This window comes from Xenopus tropicalis, chromosome 1 (assembly GCF_000004195.4).
Source record: "Xenopus tropicalis strain Nigerian chromosome 1, UCB_Xtro_10.0, whole genome shotgun sequence".
Lineage (NCBI taxonomy): Eukaryota > Metazoa > Chordata > Amphibia > Anura > Pipidae > Xenopus > Xenopus tropicalis.
In genome coordinates, this window is record NC_030677.2 from 152,661,946 (window position 1) to 152,682,810 (window position 20,865).

The 20,865-nt window shown below is 38.8% G+C and overlaps 1 protein-coding gene across 3 annotated transcripts in view; it reads left to right on the forward strand.

Annotated features, from left to right (window-relative positions):
- Positions 1-20,865, forward strand: part of ggt1 (gamma-glutamyltransferase 1) — a 55,362-nt gene that overhangs the window by 22,411 nt on the left and 12,086 nt on the right. For all 3 annotated transcript variants that reach the window (NM_001006723.2, XM_012959583.3, XM_012959590.3), the window contains exons 2-4: positions 2,349-2,426; positions 13,194-13,358; positions 14,681-14,811. In NM_001006723.2, the coding sequence (NP_001006724.2) occupies positions 2,349-2,426; positions 13,194-13,358; positions 14,681-14,811 (374 nt within the window). The remainder of the gene's footprint in view (positions 1-2,348; positions 2,427-13,193; positions 13,359-14,680; positions 14,812-20,865) is intronic.

The following is a 20,865-nucleotide window of genomic DNA, read 5'->3' on the forward strand; positions in this document are numbered from 1 at the left end:
GGATTCTGAAGTATCCATAGTTCCCTGCAGTGGCCACATTTTTCTGTATTTTGATGGATACACTGACATTCCCATATGCAAGGACGAGGGATTTAATTAGGGTTGCCACCCAGCCAGTATTTTACCTGCAATGTACTTTCTGGTAAATTTGTAATAACCTCTTGTTCTGGCCCTGTACCACCCAAAGTCATGCACAATCTTAGCTTTCTCATTTGAATCTCCAGGGATTTGCCTCACAATCTGCCAGTCAAAGCCATTTCTCCGTTCGTTGACATCATTGGTCCGCCCCCTTTACGTCACAATCCCCCACATATGTCATTGATCACTACTACATCAATTGCCTGGAACCCTAGATTTAATGCTGGCCATACATTTCAAGATCCTTTTGTTTGGCAAGGTTGCCAAATTTGCCAAGTTTATTTTAATGGTGGACTTCTACAATCTCATGATCTGACACCTCATTCAGACAACAGAAAAATTCTTCCAAATAGACATTTGCCTTTTTGACAAGGATCTCTGTTCTTTGAAAATGAAAATAATAATCAGTAACCATTAAAGTTATAAGTAGCATAATAAATAAAACAATTTTGGCAACTCTTATGCCTATAAAAACGCAAGTGAAGGTTGACTTAAATGTATAAAATCTATATACCTTATCTTGGCCACCCTTACCTAGAACTAGAATAATAAATACAAGTGTAAAATAAAAATAATTAATAAAAGTGCAATCAATTTTTACATTATTGCTCTTCATTCATAAGGGGTCCTAAAAAAAATCCTTCATCCTGTAGTAATAGAGATCTCCAGCTGTCAATAACTCTCTATAAAGATACAACTTCTGGAGCTGGTGGTAAAGGGGTGGTTCACCCTCAGGTTAACTTTTAGTTAGAATGGCCAATTCTTAGAAACTTCAATTTGTCTTCTTTTTATAGTTTTTGAGTTATTTGCCTTCCTCTGCTGACATTTTCCAGCTTTGAAATGGGGGTCACTGACCCGGCAGCCAAAAAAACTATTGCTCTGTGAGGCTACAATGTCATTGTTACATTTTTTTACCTATCTTTCTATTCAGGCCATCCTGTATTCATATTCCTCTCTCTCTTCGAAACCGTTGCATGGTTGCTAGGTTAAATTATGGCCTAGCAACCAGATAGCTGTTAAAATTCCAAACTGGAAAACTACCAAACGAAACAAACAAAAGCTACATAATTCAAAAACAGCAAATAATGAAAAATAAAGACCATTTGGAATAACACTCTCTAAATCATACTTAAAGTTAATTTAAAGGTGAATTCAAAGATATGGTAGTTAGAGTAAAAAAAATATCTTTTGCCATTTGCCTGAAGGATAACACAATGGCCCCATGTGCACAGATACAATGCCTGTCACTGCACACATAGCAAGACAGGATTAGATAAGCCTTTGTGTTATGTGCTTGTCTGCTTGTCTTGTGTGCCAGTAGCCTTACTCAGGGTCAGACTTGAGTACCGGGAAAAATCCCAATGGGCACCCAGCTCTGGTCGCCCCTTTGGCCCAGACCTGATCCTGTTGACGTTCCCCCGGCCGCTGGTGTCCATTCCCTCATGCTTTGAAAGTAAGTTTAACTTACGCATGCTCAGGGGAGGACATTGGGCAGGTGGCCCCTGCAGGGGGTTAGGGGGGCACAGCACGGGCCCCTGTGGGGGTGCAGGGGATGCGGCAGGGGCAGGGGGGTGCAGGACTTCCCCTAGGGTGGCAGCCTCGGTGGGCCCTGTACCCCCCAGTCCAACCCTGACCTTACTCCACTGAAAGAGTAATTATAACCTACTCATTATTACCAAGCAGGGGCTTCACAATTCCCAGACTTTGACTCCCAGGAATCTTGTTCAGACTGCTAGAATATAGCCTTTCTATGACCAAAGTTTATATAACAAAAGAATCTATCTATATATCTGTCTAGATGACTGACCTAACTTTTGCTCAGAACGTGTTGATTTTTCCTCACAATAGCCCACAATAGTCAGAAGATCTGTGTTGCATGTCTGCAATAAGAATAGTAGATAGTTATATTTCTTTGTTTATTACATACAAAGTTATACATGTTCAACTTGTAGTGAAATGTACCCTGATTATTCCAAAACTGTGCAATAGCGTTTAAATACAACAAACAATAACAGTGCATTGCATTAAATACAATATAGTGGCATATTTTCAAAAACAGCTGCCAAAAGACTGCTAATATACATACATTTGTCGTTTTACATATAACAGTGATATTTTTGTTAACTCTGTAAAGTTAATTTATATCTTTATATGCTCTATAAATCTCTAGTTTTATCAGTGTAATGGTTTTCTTGTGTTTGTTCTTTTAGTTTATTTGAATACGAAAATCTGGATGGTGGAGAGTGGGAGATCCAGAATTTGGCACCAACAACACTACTTCATGACAGGTAAGATATTTGTGTGTGTATGTATCTATGCATATTTAATATTTTACTATAAAGACAAACATTGCAACAAAAAATTTAATTAACACTGATGCAAGGACTTAGTTCTAGCTGTTTGCTCCCATTTGTTTTCCTAACCTTCTCTCCTGAGCTTAGTTTAACCATTACAGTACTCAAACAAAGCAGACCTTTTAATCAAAGACAGTAGCCTGCATTCTTGATGAAATTTATGCTGAATAAAAGTCTTTGTGTCTGTATGTTGTTTGCAAATTTAAATGTAACTGATAATGTGTCAGAGGAAAAAATAACCACCGGGTGATAGCTGCTGTTTTCTTTAGGAAAATGTGATCTTGCTGGCAAAAAAAGGGGATATATGCAGTACAAATGAGGCACAAATCCCCCAAGGAAAGATTAGTCTCTGCTACCATGGGCAATAATCTCTCCTAAATGCCTGCCTGGAGGAGGGTGTCCTGTGGGGGGTAAAGGGCACGGAAATAGGGGTAAGTGAAAGAAGAGGTTCCTGCCTGGCGCCCACCCACTGTTGCACCCTAGGCAGGTGCCTCTTTTGCCTACCCCTAGTTCTGGCCCTGATACCTGACACTTATTGAAAGAATTTTCTGAGGTGGTACCTAGCACTCAGCACTCCTGTACTGATGTGTTAAATCACACATGGAAAGTCTTTTGTTTTTCCATGGAAAAGACATGGGGGGGAAGGGGGGGTAATTGAATAATTTGGGATTTTTTTGCCTATTGTATTAATTTCAAAGCATCTATTGTTATCTACATTACTCAATTACTTTATGTTTGGCTAGAGAGATGTATTATAGGATTATTAGTAAACTGAGTTATTTACTAATAATCCGATTATACACCTCTCGAGTAGCCAAACTCCCTTCCTCTTTTGTTGTGACTGGTTAGAAGTCCATTATGTAAGAAACCTATCTATGCGCTGAGAATTGGTTATGCATTGTAGGAAATGTAGGGTTTATATGTCCTTTAAATGCCAGCTTGCAGTCTAAGTGGGTTGATAACTCACAGACACAAATCCCCCAAGGAGAGATTAGTCGCCCGCGATAAACCTCTGCTACCGTGGGCAATAATCTCTCCTAAATGCCTTTCCGCAACTAAGTTAATCACCGGTGCAAAGTTGCCTGTAGGAGGAAATTTTCATGACTTCGGACAAAATGAAGCGATTCACTTTGTTGCCGATGTAATTGTCCAATAAGTGCTGCTATTTACAATGGCTGGGAGGATCTTTGGCCAAATGTTCCAATTTGCTCAAGTTACTGTACTTCTGCACTAAGAGGTAGGTTCTAAATTTAGTTTTGAAGAGACTGAGGTAAAGTTCCCTATGCAAAAATTCAGCGATGGAGTACTAGAGGTAAAGAGCAGCAAGAAAAAAAAGTATTAAGATGGGAGAAAAGGTTAAGGATTGCATATGGCAGTGGGTGTGAGTGAATAAGATGGTGTTTGTCAGAAAAATTAAAGAGACGACAAATGGAGATGCCAGTGAATAGATGCTGTGCGGTGAAGAGGAGTCAAGGGTTTTATGGTTAGCAGGAGACCAGAATGTATACAATTGAAAGAGAGACATTTCTGGTTAAGAAAACTGTAATTTACCAGGGTTTCCCCACCAGTGATTCACAATACTGCTGATGGGAAGGAAATTATGTTTTTTCATCAGCGTAAATCTGCAATCCATTGGGCAACAAAACATCCTGTGTGCCATTGTCCTTACACCCAGGCATCTTGAATTAACTTGAGTTATATATAAGTGAGCATTAACCATCTGGGAAGAGATAGCTAGGAGGCAGTTAGTTATCTAGTTATCTGAGTATGAGAGGTTAGGCTGATGCCACATGGGGCTAATTTTCAGCCTGTGGAAAGAGGTACCTGCCTGGGGCCCACTTACCGTTGCACCCTAGGCAGGTGCCTCTTCTGCCTACCCCTAGTTCCTGCCCTGATACCTGACACACATTGAAAGAATTTTCTGAGGTGGTACTTAGCACTCAGCACTCCTGTACTGATGTATTAAATCAACCATGGAAAGTTTTTCGTCTTTTCCATGGACTTTCGCCTATTGTTTATATTTCAAAGCGTCTATTGTTATCTCCATTGCTCAATTACTCCATGTTTGGCTACTAGATACACCTCTCTAGTAGCCAAATTCCCATCCTCCTTTGTTGTGACTGGTTAGAAGTCCATTATGCAGGAAACCTATCTATGCGCTGAGAATTGGTCACATATGAAACATTAGTTATATTCTCACTTCTGAGCCTTTAAACATTCTGTTTTGCTTTTCTTTCTTAAATATAATACATGTAAGGGCCAAATGCAATCTATTCCCCAGCATCTCAGCACAATAGCATGCACCCACCACCAATGTGGACACAGTTTTCTTCTTAGTGTATGTGTGTGCAAGGGGGCACAGATAGATAGCACAAATTTAAATAATTATTGTAACTTATGTAGAAACTTTTGTAACATGCATAAAAATGTTCTTACCTAAAAACTTATGGAAATAACATTGACCAATGACAAAACTGAATAGCTTGACAGGGGCAGGGAGGTATGTAGGGTTTAAACTTAGGACAAACTCCACTGACCACCAGACTGACTTATTAGCACATTAATTATGTTTATGTTATATGTTTATATGAACTACTTATTACATTTTATGTTTATATGAACTACTTATTACAGAGTAACATATTAACTATTTATATGTATTTATTATATATTTACTTCATTATATGAGCTGTTTCCTACAGGAACTTTTGAATGACTAGTTATTGGGCCAAAAGCAAGAATGCAGCTGGGTGCCACTGGGCCCCCTAAAGTTTCTGGTGCCCTCCCAGCAGTTGCAAGATCTGTTTCCTCTATAGTTAAAATCCTTCCCATCAATAAAATAATTTGTCTGTATCATAGTAGGTGTGGTTGAAAAAAAACCAGTCCAAGTTTAACCTTTTGTTTTGTTATAATATTTTTGTAGTGCATACAAGGTGCGTAAACCAGAATGTTGATGCTACATGCTAGTGTTCAAGGGGGAACCCAGACAATTAACCCAAAGTTTGCTAAAGGTAGCCCAGACTATATGCACAGAAAGGGTGTTTCAGCCCCCTATTGCTGCCTTGAGGAGGCCTAAGTAAACTTCCCCCCTTCCCCCTATGTGCTTAGGTTTTTTACGACAGAGGGGGCCAAGAGGAGGCTGTTCTGTAGTGCAATAGCTCTCTTTCTACTAGAAGAGCTGAAATTCCAATGTAAGAATCACAATTTTGGCTCTTGAAGTTACCAAGAGAATTCCACACTCCCGGCCTAACCAAATCGGAATCCTTAAAATAACGTGACCTTTTTGTCACATAAACATGGACGTTGCCAATTTTTCCTTACATGCGCTGTTCTCTTTAGGATTCAGATTTCGTTTGGTACTCAGCTGAATCTTTCACAAATGATTCAGGGTTCCGCCAAATTCCCAAATAGTGTATTCAGTGCATCCCTATATCTTGCCCATCTGAAAATAATACGTAGCTTTTAGTTTGCTTACAGTCAGGGAAGCCCAAAATAAACAATTTATTGGACTCCAAACTGATCATTGATTATAGCTGTAGAAACCATAATGCTGATACTGTAGGGGGTGGACACATCCAGCATTCCATCCACCTGAAGGCTGTGAGTTTCACACCATTTTTACTGATCTTATGACACCGTGAGCCTGGAATCACAGTGAACTTTAATTTTCCAGTGAAAAAAAGGCTGAAAATAGTTCTGTGAGGTTAATCATTAATGATTATTGTCAGCGAATCTCTTCCTGATATAACATGCCGTCAAAGGAACTAGCCAGCCCACTACCATTTGCTGAAGGGTAACTATCATCAGTTAGAGAATCAGATATCTTTTTAGTATGCTAAAGTATGCTAAATATAATCTATTAAAATTGTGCATTTTGAATGTATAATTGTATGTTCTGTATAGGGATACATTTTGTTTGTAACTCCTGCCTGGCAACTGACCTTGCTGCATTTTCTACACTAGAATACTATCTTCACTTATTGGCAGTTTTGTTTTCTGTACAAGGAAACCAACAGTCAGTGAGCAGAGGCAATAGGCACTTAGTTAAAAGGTTTCTAAATTCATAAATGAAAAATAAAACAGTTTATGCCTCACACGTATATAATACAAATACATTGTATTGTGCACCCATACAAATGTAATAGTTTTATGTGACAGATGCAGCTTTTCAATACAGGACCTGCCCAAGCTGTTGTACATAGCACCCCTTTTAGTTGCATTCCAGACCAAGTAAAAAAACTGAAAAGTACCTGTAGTCAGCCAGCGGGGGCATTGCTGGAGGTTTATGCAAGGATCTAATACACATGGTTTGAGTAGATGGCTTGTGTTAAAAACAATTATGTTCCCCTGCACACACTCTCTCAATAGCTTTTTTAGCAAATGAACTGGTCAGTGATTCCTAAATTCACTGCACTTGTAATATTGGCTCCTTCACTTTACATAAGAAGAACAGATGGTACTGTCGCCCACCCACTCTGTGCCTGTGGCATACTCGTGATAAGATTCTGCTGTATCACCAAATTATTAAAAAAAAGGAAGCATTTTTAGGATGCATTATTAATATATTAATAATAATAAGCATTAATTCAGCAAGCTTTCCCTGTAGCTCACAGTTACCTGCTCCAGCTTGAACCATAGCCCAAATCAAAAAATCGCTACCCACACTACAAGGTTGAATACGGGTAGGTTATACAGGTATGGGATCCGTTATCCGGAGACCCATTATTCAGAAAGTTCCAAATTACGGAAAGGCCATCTCCCATAGACTCTATTATAAGCAAATAATTCTAATTTTTTAAAATGATTTCCTTTTTCTCTGCAGTAATAAAACAGTACCTTGTAATTGCTTCTAACTAAGATACAATTAATCTTTCTTGGAGTCAAAACAATCCTATTGGGTTTATCAAATATTTAAAGGAATTTTAGCAGACTTAAGGTATGGAGATCCAAATTATGGAAAGATCCCTTATACAGAAAACCCCAGGTCCAAAGCATTCTGGATAACAGGTCCCATACCTGTACTGTAAAAAACAGAGGAGAAGGTTGTGTTAGGCTTGACTCCTGTAGAAATCTTTAGGCTTAAGATTTTCGGTCACAACCTGTGTTTTAATTCTTTGGCCCCACTACATAAACAGTTCTGTACCCTTTATGCCGCCACTGCCTCAGCACATAACAAATGGCAGTGCAATATCATACTGCACATCTACTGAGACATACACATGGCATCCTATGTGTGAGAGCTTCTGCTTACTTAATTCTGTATATATCTGTGTGTGGACTGAAAATATTATTGTGATAGACTGCCCATTCCACAGTGTGAGTGTTAGGGAACACCATTCTCCTTGCAGCTGAGGTACATTAAGTTGTTTTTCGATTATGCCTCCATTATAGGTACCATTATAGATATATTACGAGAAAAATGTATATGTATTTGGTATGCATATGCATTTTGGTATGTATATGTTACTATACACTTTTCCCAGTATATAACTTTATATACAAAACATACCGAGTGTTTATAGCTGGGGTGTCAAACTCAATCACATAAGGGGGCTGAAATCTAAAACACAGGCTAAGTCGTGGGCCAAATTTTTTATTAATATACTCGTAAGATACTAAGGGGTATATTTATCACAATGTGTAAAAAGTGGAGTAAGACATTACCGGTGATGTTGCTCATAGTAGCCAATAGATCAGGGGTGGGCAAACTTTTTGGCTCACAGGCCACATTTACTTACCCCCGGGCCAGGGCAGCAGGGCCAGACCAGCGTTACGCCCCCTTAGTCTGTTTAATTCCGGCCTGCCAATGACACCAAGTATCGCGTGATGAGACTTGGTGTCGGCGGCGGGCCGGATTAAAAAGGCCAAGGGGCCGTAGTTTGCCCACCCCTGCAATAGATGCTTTGCTACTGTTGAAATCTGATTACTGATTGGATGCCTTGGGCAACATTACTGGTAATGCTTCACTCCACTTTTTACACAGCATGATAAATATACCCCTTAGTCTTAGTTACTATGTGAGGAAAATGGAAATTGATCAGGCTGGATGGTCAGACACACTCACCAAGGGCCACATAAAACAGCCAGGTGGGCCGGATTTGGCCCCCGGGCCTTGGGTTTGACATATATGGTTTATAGTGTATCTCTCAGCTTTTATATTGGGATTACTTGATTACTTATTGGGCACAGCTATATCTGTACATGTTTGTAACAAGAACAGCAATAATGTGTTTTCTGCCACAGCGAAATCATATTTCATCCAATGATATTTTCCAAGCCCCAAGGGGCGGTAGTTTTCAAAATAAGAAAATGCAATATTTTTAGGTATAGGATTTTTATTATAAACAGCTACTATGTGAAAATCCTTAACAATTAAATGTTTTTATGTGGCACTGATGGTAACAATGTCCTGCCTTAATATTTGGCTGCAATTAACTTTTGTCGTTGTTACCACCAAACATAACATCTCTTTATTGCTTACATGGTGAGAAAATTAAATTAACTTTTATGTAATATGGAGTGCTTTGCTGTGATTATTTCAGCAAAGAATCAAGTAATCATACTCACTACTCATACTCTGTTCTAATGTCTGTTCTAGTTACTAGTATTGTCATAGAAAAATATCCCCCTGTGCGTAGCCAAACTACATCTAGAAACTCAGAATGAATTGTCACTAATTGCTAAATTGCTACCTACCCATATAAAGGATATGTTGTAATGTCCAAGCAGTATGACCAGGATGATGAAAGGATCACACGTTTGTGCAATCAACTTTGTGATTTTGTAACAATCAAATACTGCTCGAATGATCCTGTTGTATGGTGATTAGCGAATTAACATGTAAAGCTTGTTAGCTTTGAACTACTCTGAGATTTGTAGGAAGAGTACTGGAACAGAAGATATTCAGGCGGTTACTATTGCTGCCTAGTGATGTCTAGCTTTTGGTTTTTTTATTCTGAAATGAGTGCTATCTGCATGGATTTTGCATGACATCCCCATATTTGTGTGGGTTTCCTCCTATATTTAAAAACAGGGGTTCCCAACCTTTTATAGGCATGACCCACCTTCAAATGGAAAAAGGGTTGAGGAACAACACAAGCATGAAAAAAGTTCTGGCGGTGCCAAATCAGAGCTATGATTGGCTGTTTTTGAGCCACTGGTTGGGGATCACTGCTCTAAAACATACTAGCAAATAAATTGGCTCCTGATGAAAGCAATCTTAGTATGTAAGGTGCTTGTGAGGACATTTGACTTAAAACTACACAGGGAGACAAACTAATGTGTACAATGTATATCAGGGCTGAAATGTTACTTCTGTAGGAGACTGAAGGTAGTTACCCTTTATTCAGGCAGTCCTCTAAAGTGTGATCCTAAATTATAGATCCTGGGTTAAAGTATTTTAATGTAAATTCAGTAACTGGTCAGGACATGTCACTGTTCTACTGTATAAAGGGGAAGCCAAAAGGTGCTCTGCCTCTTTCTTTGGATTCCACCTTGCTGGAAAGCAGCAGGATAGTTCTGCAATAGCTCACTCCAGTAATGAGAGTTAGGATCAGGGCAGCTAGTGAGCAGCCTGAGGCTATGCCAAGAAGAATTAGAAGGATTGGAGTCCTGGGTGTACCACCATTAAGATAGGGACACGATTTAGAGATTACTGTAGTGTAGCTCACCTAAGTTCGACTTGGACGGCCTGAATACTAAAGGAGTACTGATAAATACTGACATTTCATCTATTTGTGACTTTCCTCTGAGTGATTATTTTATATTTCTGCAATAAAGAATTTATTGTTCGTTTTAAGAACCACTGGGCCCATTCCCAAAGGTAAAGTGTCACATGATTTATTGATTTGTGTTGTAAATAGATAGTTTTCTGGATCAACGTACCTTCACTTGACTTTCACTTGACACCTCTGTGCAGTTGTATGTATGTATGTATATCTTTATTTATAAAGCGCTACTTATGACGCAGCGCTGTACAGAAGAATACATTAATACAAACAGGGGATTATTAAGATAATAATAGATAAATACAAAGTACAACAATAAATACAGATAGATACAAGATAAATACAGTTGCAATAAGTTAAGAGTCAAAGACACAAGAGGATGGAGGTCCCTGCCCCGTAGAGCTTACAATCTATATGGGAGGGTAACTTACAGACACAAATAGGCAAATATAAGTGCTGTAGGTCACAGTGGGTGACATAACAATATAAGTGCTGATTCCCAGATCAGGTGTTGGGTGAGTGCGCCAAAAGGTAGTCTTTAAGTTTAGTTTTAAAAAGACTGGGGGAGGATTCTCCTCGGAGGAAATCAGGGAGGGCATTCCAAATGTAAGGGGCAGCAAGGCAGAAAGGTTTAAGGCGGGAAACAGCAGTTGTAGTGGGGGGTGCAACCAAGCGATTGGTCTGTGAGGAACAAAGGAGTCGGCCAGGAACATATGGAGACACAAGGGAAGAGATGTAGTGAGGAGCAGAGGAATGGAGGGCTTTGAAGGTTAAGAGAAGGAGTTTGAAAGATATTCTTTGTTTAATAGGAAGCCACGATAAGGACTTTAGCAGGGGAGGGGCCTGAACTCTCCTGGATGAGAGGAGGAGAATTCTGGCAGCGGTGTTTTAAAGGAACAGTAACACAAAAAAATGAAAGTGTATAAATGTAACTAAAATATAATGTGCTGCTGCCCAGCACTGGTTAAAGTTGTGTGTTTATTTCAGAAAGTCTAATATAATTTATATAAATAAGCTGCTATGTAGCCATGGAGGCAGCCATTCAAAGGAGAAAAGGCACAGGCACATAGCAGATAACAGATAAAACACTATTGTATTCTACAGAACTTATCTGTTATCTGCTATGTAACCTGTGCCTTTTCTCCTTTTTTCCTGCTTGAATGGCTGCCCCCATGGCTACACAGCAGCTTATTATATAAATTATAGTAGTGTTACTGTAGCAAACACACCAGTTTTACCAGTGCAGGGCAAAAGTGCATTATATTTTTATTACTTTAAAGCTCTTTCATTTTTTAGTGTTACTGTTCCTTTAATATAGACTGTAGGGGGGAGAGAATGGAGTTAGGGAGGCCAGTTAGTAGCAGGTTACAGTAGTCAAGCTGTGGAAACAAATTATTTTGTACATATTCGGACCCACCCACTCCTCTGTGTGCACAGTTTATTAAAAGTGTGCATGCAGTTTTCAGAAGAACATTTAATAGATTATTTTTGTTTATGCAGCAAAAAAAAGAAACATTAGAGGAAGCATTGCAGGACTGTATAAATAAAGGGTAAAAAGAGGTGGTGCAGTTATTGTAAAGAAAAAGTTATGTTTACAAAAGCATTTTGTCTTTTTTGTAATATTATAGAAGTCATGTGTTAGTTTCAGCAGGCTAGAAAAGGGACAATTTTTAATGGCTGTGTGGCTTAGTTGCTGTGTGGTATGCTACTGCAACTAAGCATCATCCTTTGTTAATTGGCAAATTAGAGCTAAGGTATATTTTTATTTGATGCTACTGTAACTTTAGCTATTTACCCATCTTTGACTACAGCCTTATTCAACTGAATTTACACTAGAGTTTACTAAAATGTTTCAGGGTGGCAATGCAAGGGGAGCAACCTGGTTTTAAAAATTGGTAAGGTGGGCATAGGATAAACCACCTTGATATCAGGAGTTACATTGTAATTGGCTGCTTGGTGGACATGCAAAAACTTTGCTAGGTGAGTATGGGCGAAGCAGATACTCAGAGTCAGAGCCACAGTAAAATAAATATAAAATATATAATTCATATTACACTGTAACCCAAAAGGTTTTTGCAGAGGCTTTGCCAGTCCCGTGTCTCTCCTAAACACATTCTTATTGCTTAAACCCACAGGGGGCCAAGACATTTTTGCAGACATAACTAAACCATGCTGTGTTAGAATAGGTGATTATGTTTGTAACTTCTCTCATCTTTTTATCTTAGATTATCAAATTGTGACATCTCAGATGTTTGACCCTCAGGCAGGCAATTACAAACAGATTATCTCAGTTTGAGGGATTATTAATGATCACACAGGAGGTACCTAGAGAGAAAACAGGATTTCTAGTAATTATCAATCTCTCTTCCACTTCATTGCATCTAAGACTTTCCAATTAATAGAGCTATTATGATACTGTCTAGCTATATATAATAGATACCTGTATATATATAGTATAATTATATATATAGCTATTATATATATAGATATTGTTTTTTTATAGACAGAAAATCTATTTTAATGATTCTATAAATGTGTAATAATATTATAAAAGTCACAGGGTTTACACCTATGCATGTTTGAAATAAGGTCCCAGCACTTGCATAAGAAAATGTTTGATTTGAAGGATTTCCTTCTGAGATCATTGCTGTGGGCCTTTTGTGATTTGAAAGAGTCAGGAAACAGCATGAAGCGATCGCAGGCACAGACTGTATATCAATGCAGCAGGAACACAAGGCAGGCCCTGGGTAGAGCCAGCAAGCAGAATACAGGGAAATCATCCTTGGGGATCTGCACTGACACAGCTAGCTCCTCAACAAGCTTGTACTTCTTAGCTTCTGGTGCAATGTATATTAACTAATGTCTTAGTTACATATAATTGCAGGCACATTCTCTTGCAGTGCTTCTGTCACAACAAATATAGTTTTGTCAAGACAGTTACTTCACTAATAGGTCTATGTGTTTCTCTACCTAGAGCCATGCGGAAACGCTTTATATTAACAGGAGTCCTTGCCGTCGTGCTGGTGGCACTTGCACTATTCTTTGGCCTCTATTTTGGATTGCATGGTGGTAATGCAGAATATGTCTATGCAAGAGCAGCTGTAGCCACTGATGCAGGAAAGTGTTCAGAGATTGGAAGGTAAGTGTTTATTGGCTTAACTCTTTCCTTTTGTAAATGTTTATGCTGTATTAGAATGAGCAATATTTTCTGTATTAGACTAATGCCAGAGCAGGCTTAAGTGTATAAGCACATGCTTAGAACAGCCAGGCCTACTTGGGCTACCTCCTGGGGACCCCCTTTTCAGTCACAAGATCCTACGTAGCTCCTAGGAACCCCCCTTCCTCCCACTGCAAGGTCACATGGGTCAGTGGGGGCTGTGGCCCAGCAGGTTTTTTTTTACCAATGCCCCATGGCACAGTCCGACCCTGGAAACAATCCCTCTTCTCACAACTGCTCTCTTCTGTGTCTGCACCTGGGGTTGCTGTGTAGGCCTGGATGCAGGCACATGGAGTGGATTTTGGCACCAAAACTCATGATTATGCATTTTGGCACCAAATTCTGCTCAGAGTGTCTGCACGTGGGCTCGTGCAGTGGTGATGTGGGTGGAGGGGCCATTTCTTGGTCTACAGCTATATGCAGGCAAAGAAAAAATCTGGTCTGGCATTAGCCTTAGGACCTGGGCACAGGGAGTGTTTGCTTCACTTTTCTCAGCCTGGTTTTTCCTTCAGGAAGAGAAGTGAATCCGCATCCCTATGCTGTTCCATGTGCCTGCAAACTACAGTATTTTCAGGCACGCTCACTGGAGCGTAGGTTGGCCTGAAAATGCCTGCTTTCGTGTTTTTCGGCTGACCTAAACTCCACTCTGCTGTGTGTGCCTCCTTACCATATGTGCTTATAAAAAAAAAACAAACATTGCAAACTGTTTATTTTAGCTTTTTAAAGGTTTTTGGCTCTGTGTACCTATGCTTTAATTAGGTGCGCTGTATGGATATTTCTACTGAACCACTGAACTTATAGTTGCCCTGTGGTAAGTACAGCTCTGTACAGTATAACAAAACACATCCATTTCCCATTGGATAAGTTATGTTGCACTGGCTATGTGTGAGACATTTTGCATCTGTATATACACTCAGGTTTCTAGCTTGAAACTTATGCCCAATAAGGTTCAAGCTAGAAACCTGAGTGTATATACAGATACAATATGTCTTCGCATAGGATTTGGTAAAAAAAAATCCAACAAATTTGTTTAGACAATACAGTCCATATATTTCTACAGATGCTGCTTATAAATTTATAAGGCTTTCATTTTCCTCAAAAACTACATAGACTAGCCTGACACAAAGCCACTGGGGATAATGCATAGACATCGCTCTCCATGCTAGAGGACAGCCCTATTCTAGGCTATATGTTCACCCCTTGCTATAATGCCCAACATCGATTACTTCTCTTGTATCTGTCAGGGATATCCTGAAGGAAGCGGGCTCAGCTGTAGATGCTGCTATTGCCTGCCTTCTCTGTGTTGGACTTCTAAATGCTCACAGCATGGGGATCGGAGGTGGTGCCATCTTGACTATTTATGATTCCAAAACTGGTAAGAACAATTAACAGGTACAATATATAATACAAACATGAAATATGATAGACTGATGTAGTCACAGATAGTTTTATTCAATTTTAAACCTTGCCATAAAGAAGCAACATCCAAATAGGGTTGCCATGGCTTATTAGCAATTCATTTAGATGCATGCCACAGGTTGAACTTATTTATATGCAGCTATGAATTTAAAGGGGTTTTCACCTTGTAGAGACTGCTATTCTGAGACTATTTGCAGTTGGTCTTCATTTTTTATTATTTGTGATTTTTTTTTTTTTAAATATTTCACTTTTTGTTTAGCAGCTCTCCAGTTTGGAGTTTTGGCAGTTATCTGGTTGCTAGAGACTAAAATATAAAAATAGAATTGGCCATTCTATAATTTATTAAAAGTTAAGTTAAAGGTTAAGTTAACCCTTTCCCTGCCAACAACGTAGGTACTACGTTGTTTTAAAAAAAAGCAGTTATGCGCCAACAACGTAGTACCTACGTTATTGCTACTAGTGCCATTCTCTCTGCACCGGCGGCTTTTGCAGAGAGTCAGCTGTGCCCCCAACCCCCTCAGCAAAGAGCCAAGGGGGCTGGCAAGTCAGTCCATGCTGCTTGTCCTGTGTCTTCCCCTGTTCCTTGCTCCCCTAAGCTCCGCCCATGCACTTCCTGTGCCGCGAGGACTTCTGAAAGGACTGCCTGCCTGTGATCCCTGAGACCTTCTACTGGTAAGTGCTCTTTATTTGCCTAATACACACACACTTACACACATTTACACACAACTTAGCACACTCTAGCACACTTTAGCATACTTATATACACACTTACACAGTGTCACACAATTTTTTTTATTTTTTTTTACCCCTTTGTCTTTAGTTTTTTTCCCTAAAAATTTTATTTTGGCAACATGACTATTGGATCTACTATTCTAACCACTGATTATGCTGTTGCGTGACTTATTTTGTTGTTTCATCGATTTACACAATTTTTGTGGTTTTATTGCATTTTTATCCCTGTATAAGTGTTCCTAATCTGTTTTTAGCATATATTTGCCATGTGGTACTTTGGTGTAGAAAAATAATTTTACCTATTTTGAATTCCTCAGAATGTGTACTTTCTAAAAATATATGGTTTCTTGGGGGTCTCTGTATAGTTAGGGGGGGCACATAATACGTTGACAGGGGCTCTGTGTCCAAAAGCTGAGTGGGCAGGCAAGAAATCCATATGCACTATTTTCATTTTGGGGTCAGTACATATCACGGACTTTGGTATATCTATGCATATTGGGCATCAAACTGTTCAGTAGACCTTAGGTGTTCCTATTTGGGGTGATTTGCCTTTGTACGCAAGAAATTGTGTGAGATAAATGCGGCAAATTGCAACATTTTTATTCAATATTCTGAAATGTCATAAAAACCACTAAATTTAGGAAAGCTTTGCAGATTGGTACTTTGGTGTAGAAAGGACTCTTTACCCTTGTTGGATTTGTCAGAATGTGTACTTTCCAAAAATATATGGTTTTCTGGGGGTCTCTGTATAGTTAGGGGGGGTTTTTACGGCACATAATACACTGACAGGGGGCTCTGTGTGCAAAAGCTGGGTTGGCAGGCGAGAAATGCATGTGCGCTATTTTCATTTTGGGTTCAGTACATACCACAGACTTTGGTATATCTATGCATATTGGGCATCAAACTGTTCAGTAGACCTTAGGTGTTCCTATTTGGGGTGATTTGCCTTTGTCTGCAAGAAATTGCGTGAGATAAATGCGGCAAATTGCAACATTTTTATGTGATTTTCTGAAATGTTATAAACTAACATTTCAGAAAATACTAACATTAGGAAAACATTAGGAAAGCTTTGCAGATTGGTACTTTGGTGTAGAAAGGACTCTTTACCCTTGTTGGATTTGTCAGAATGTGTACTTTCCAAAAATATATGGTTTTCTGGGTTTTTCTGTACAGTTAGGATGTCTTACGGCACATAATACACGGTCATTGGGCTTTTTTTGCAGAAATTGCAGCTGAGAAAATTCCTATGCTCTATTTTCATTTGGGTGCCTCTGTACACCACATACTTTGGTAAATCTTTGCATATTGGGCATCAAACTGTTCAGTAGACCTCTGGCATTCATATTAAGGGTGATGTGTCATATGTAAGAAATGTTGTGCAATAATATGGCAAATTGCAACAATTTTAGGCCTTTTTCAGAAAATTCATAAAAACCATTAACTTTAGGAAAGCTTTCCAGATTGGTACTTTGGTGTAGAAAGTCTTCTTTACCCTTGTTGGATTTGTCAGAATGTGTACTTTCCAAAAAGATATGGCTTTTAGGGGTTACCCTACATTTCTGCAGCTTCTACCCCTCATAAAACAGCCATGTGTTTATGATTTAGGTAAATGTAAGCCATGAAATTAGTGTGCACAAGGTATATTTTGGGGTCTCTAAGTGCCATGTGCTTTGATAAACCTATGTACAGTGGGCATCAAACTGCTCAGTAGACCTCTGGGGTTCATATTTAGGGTGTTTTATCTTTGTACCTAATGACCTATAGAAAATAAGATGCTGCAATATGGAAGTTTTGAGGTCATTTTTGGAAATGTCATAAAAATCGTCAAACTTAGAAAAGCTTTGCAGCTTGGTATTTTGGAGTAAAAAGAAATGGGTATCCATTTTAGATTCAGGGGAATGTGTACTTTCCAAAAATATATAGTTACATAGTTAGTTACATAGTTACATAGGGTTGAAAAAAGACCAGTGTCCATCAAGTTCAACCCATCCAAGTAAACCCAGCACACCTAACCCACACCTACCAATCTATACACTCACATACATACACTATATATACAACCACTAGTACTAACTGTAGATATTAGTATCACAATAGCCTTGGATATTCTGATTGATCAAGAACTCATCCAGGCCCCTCTTAAAGGCATTAACAGAATCTGCCATTACCACATCACTAGGAAGGGCATTCCATAACCTCACTGCCCTCACCGTGAAAAACCACCTACGCTGCTTCAAATGGAAGCTCCTTTCCTCTAATCTAAAGGGGTGACCTCTGGTGCGCTGATTGTTTTTATGGGAAAAAAGAACATCCCCCAACTGCCTATAATCCCCTCTAATGTACTTGTACAGAGTAATCATGTCCCCTCGCAAGCGCCTCTTTTCCAGAGAAAACAACCCCAACCTTGACAGTCTCACCTCATAGTTAAAATCTTCCATCCCCTTAACCAGTTTAGTTGCACGTCTCTGCACTCTCTCCAGCTCATTAATATCCTTCTTAAGGACTGGAGCCCAAAACTGCACTGCATACTCAAGGTGAGGCCTTACCAGAGACCTATAAAGGGGCAAAATTATGTTCTCATCCCTTGAGTCAATGCCCTTTTTTATACAAGACAGCACTTTATTTGCTTTAGTAGCCACAGAATGACACTGCCTGGCATTAGACAACTTGTTATCAACAAAAACCCCTAGATCCTTCTCCATTAAGGAAACCCCCAACACACTACCATTCAGTAGATAGTTTGCGTTTATATTATTTCTACCAAAGTGCATAACTTTGCACTTATCAACATTGAACCTCATTTTCCAGTTTGCTGCCCAGTTATCTAATTTTGTCAAATCGCTCTGCAAAGCAGCAGCATCCTGCATGGAACTTATAGTTTTGCACAATTTAGTGTCATCAGCAAAAATAGAAACAGTACTGTCTATGCCCACCTCCAGGTCATTAATAAACAAGTTAAAAAGCAAAGGCCCAAGGACTGACCCCTGCGGTACTCCACTAACCACACTGGTCCAATTAGAAAATGTTCCATTTACAACCACTCTTTGTAATCTATCCTTCAGCCAGTTCTCTATCCAATTACAAATATTATGTTCTAGGCCAATATTCCTTAATTTGATCATTAACCTTCTGTGAGGTACTGTATCAAACGCTTTAGCAAAGTCCAAGTAGATGACATCAACTGCCATTCCAGCATCGAGGTTCCTGCTCACCTCCTCATAAAAGGCGACTAAATTAGTCTGGCAAGATCTGTTACGCATAATATAGCTTCCTGTGGTGAGCGTACTTTTTTGTAGCATTATCCCACATAAGGCATGTAAACGTGTTGATTTTGCAGAAGCTGAATTACAGAAATTACAGTACATATGGGTGTATGTTCACATTGGGGCCCCTACATGCCACATACTTAGGTAAACCTATACATATTGGGCATCAAACTGTTCAGTGGACCCCTGGCATTCATAGTTAGGGTGTTTTATCTGGTTACTTTATGACCTATAGTAGTTAAGATACTATAGACTGGAAGCTTTGAAGCGATTTTAAAAAAATTCACAAATTTTGATAAAAACCAATAACTTTAGGAAAGCATTGCGACTTGGTTGGACAGTTCTACCTATTCTGGATTCCCCAGAATCTGTTCTCTCTAAAAATTTATAATTTTCTGGGATAAACCTTCTGTTAGTGGAATTTTTGGCCTTGAAATCTAAAGTATGCAGCTTTCTGGAGCAGTGCTTTGGAAATTTGGTAGTGTACTGCTGGGAGTTTTTGACCTATACAAGTGAGAAATCTCCATAAAACTATATATATTTGGTATTGGCACGTTCAGGAGACATGGGACTTTCCAAATCAGTTGTATTTTCCTGAATAAACTAATTTTTGTTTATGGTGCATGTGTTTATATTATGGAAAACATGATTTTTTTTTCATTTTTTAGACATTTAGAAGCCTATATCTTGTTACACAAAAATTCTACCATATTTTAAAAGCTTAGGTTGTCCTGAAAAAATCAATATATTATTTTCCTGGGTAAACTAAAAGTCCCCCCGAGGAAAGGCCCCTAAAGTGAAACAGTGCAAAATGTTCAAAAACTGTCTGGCAGTAGAGGTTCCGCTTTGTCAGTGAAAGGATTAAAGGTGAACCATCCCTTTCAATAAATTGCTAACTAGCCATGCAAATTGTAGATACAATATATGGCTGGTATTAATGGGCTATGATGGCAACCCTTGATCCAATCCTGAATGTTCTCGTATTAGTTAGAAGTTTTGCCTGTTCTTAACTTAACTTATTTCTTATACGTGCACTTTTTCATTTTTGTTGTTGACTGTCACTTCCCTTGGCAACAATGTAGCATCTATCTCCTTGGCGTAGAAAGGGTACAAGAAGATAACATTATTGTACTATAATTACTAAAGAACCCATTAAATTCCGATTTGTAGCCTTAATCATTAGCCAGCACAATAAGTGTCCAAGGGAGTGTTTTGCTAACCATCCCAGGCTGGACTTTGCCTCTCTTACTGAAAATGCAGTATTTAGCCTGCCAATGACATAGTACCTATGTTTCTCAGATTATGGTTACGCTACAGATAAAGACCGGGGGGGGGGGGGTACATTGGAAAAGCAATTTAATAAAGCATGGCTTGAACATTTTCAGATTCTTGATAACTCAATATACTACATACTTTAGCAAAATTTGTTGTGGGCAAATAATCTCCTTGTGTATACAGTTAGCCCTAGGTTGTTCTTGATTTTTTTTAAAAAAAAACTAGCATCAGAAACTTCAAATGGTGTTCCAGCCTGAGAAATGCAGAGACAGTTAAAGAGATATGAGCATCATCCAGAGAGAGAGACCCAACTGCACCTGTAATCCAGTGCCAAAGGAAACTAGTTGAGCCATTTAAATAAAGAATGGGGGTATGGGTGCAGATAAATGCAATATTGTATATTTTTTTCTGGGGGTTGCTTCTGTATGTATTGAGGAGAGTGGAGAATCTCCAACTACCATGTTGCCCAAGGAATGGTCTGTCATTTCCTTTATGGCCAACTATACATGTAGCCTTAAACAATATTTTAAAGTCAACAATATAATTGGTTTTCACTAAACAAAGATGAAAAAAATGCACTTATAATAATTAAAAGTTGAAGAACAGGCAAAACTTTATATGAGAAAATTCAGGAAAATATGAACTTTTTTTCCCTAAATAGTCTATATTTTACTGGTGGGTAGATAAAAGCATGATTAAATGAATAATACTGTTGAGCCCTTTGTTATCTTTCAGAA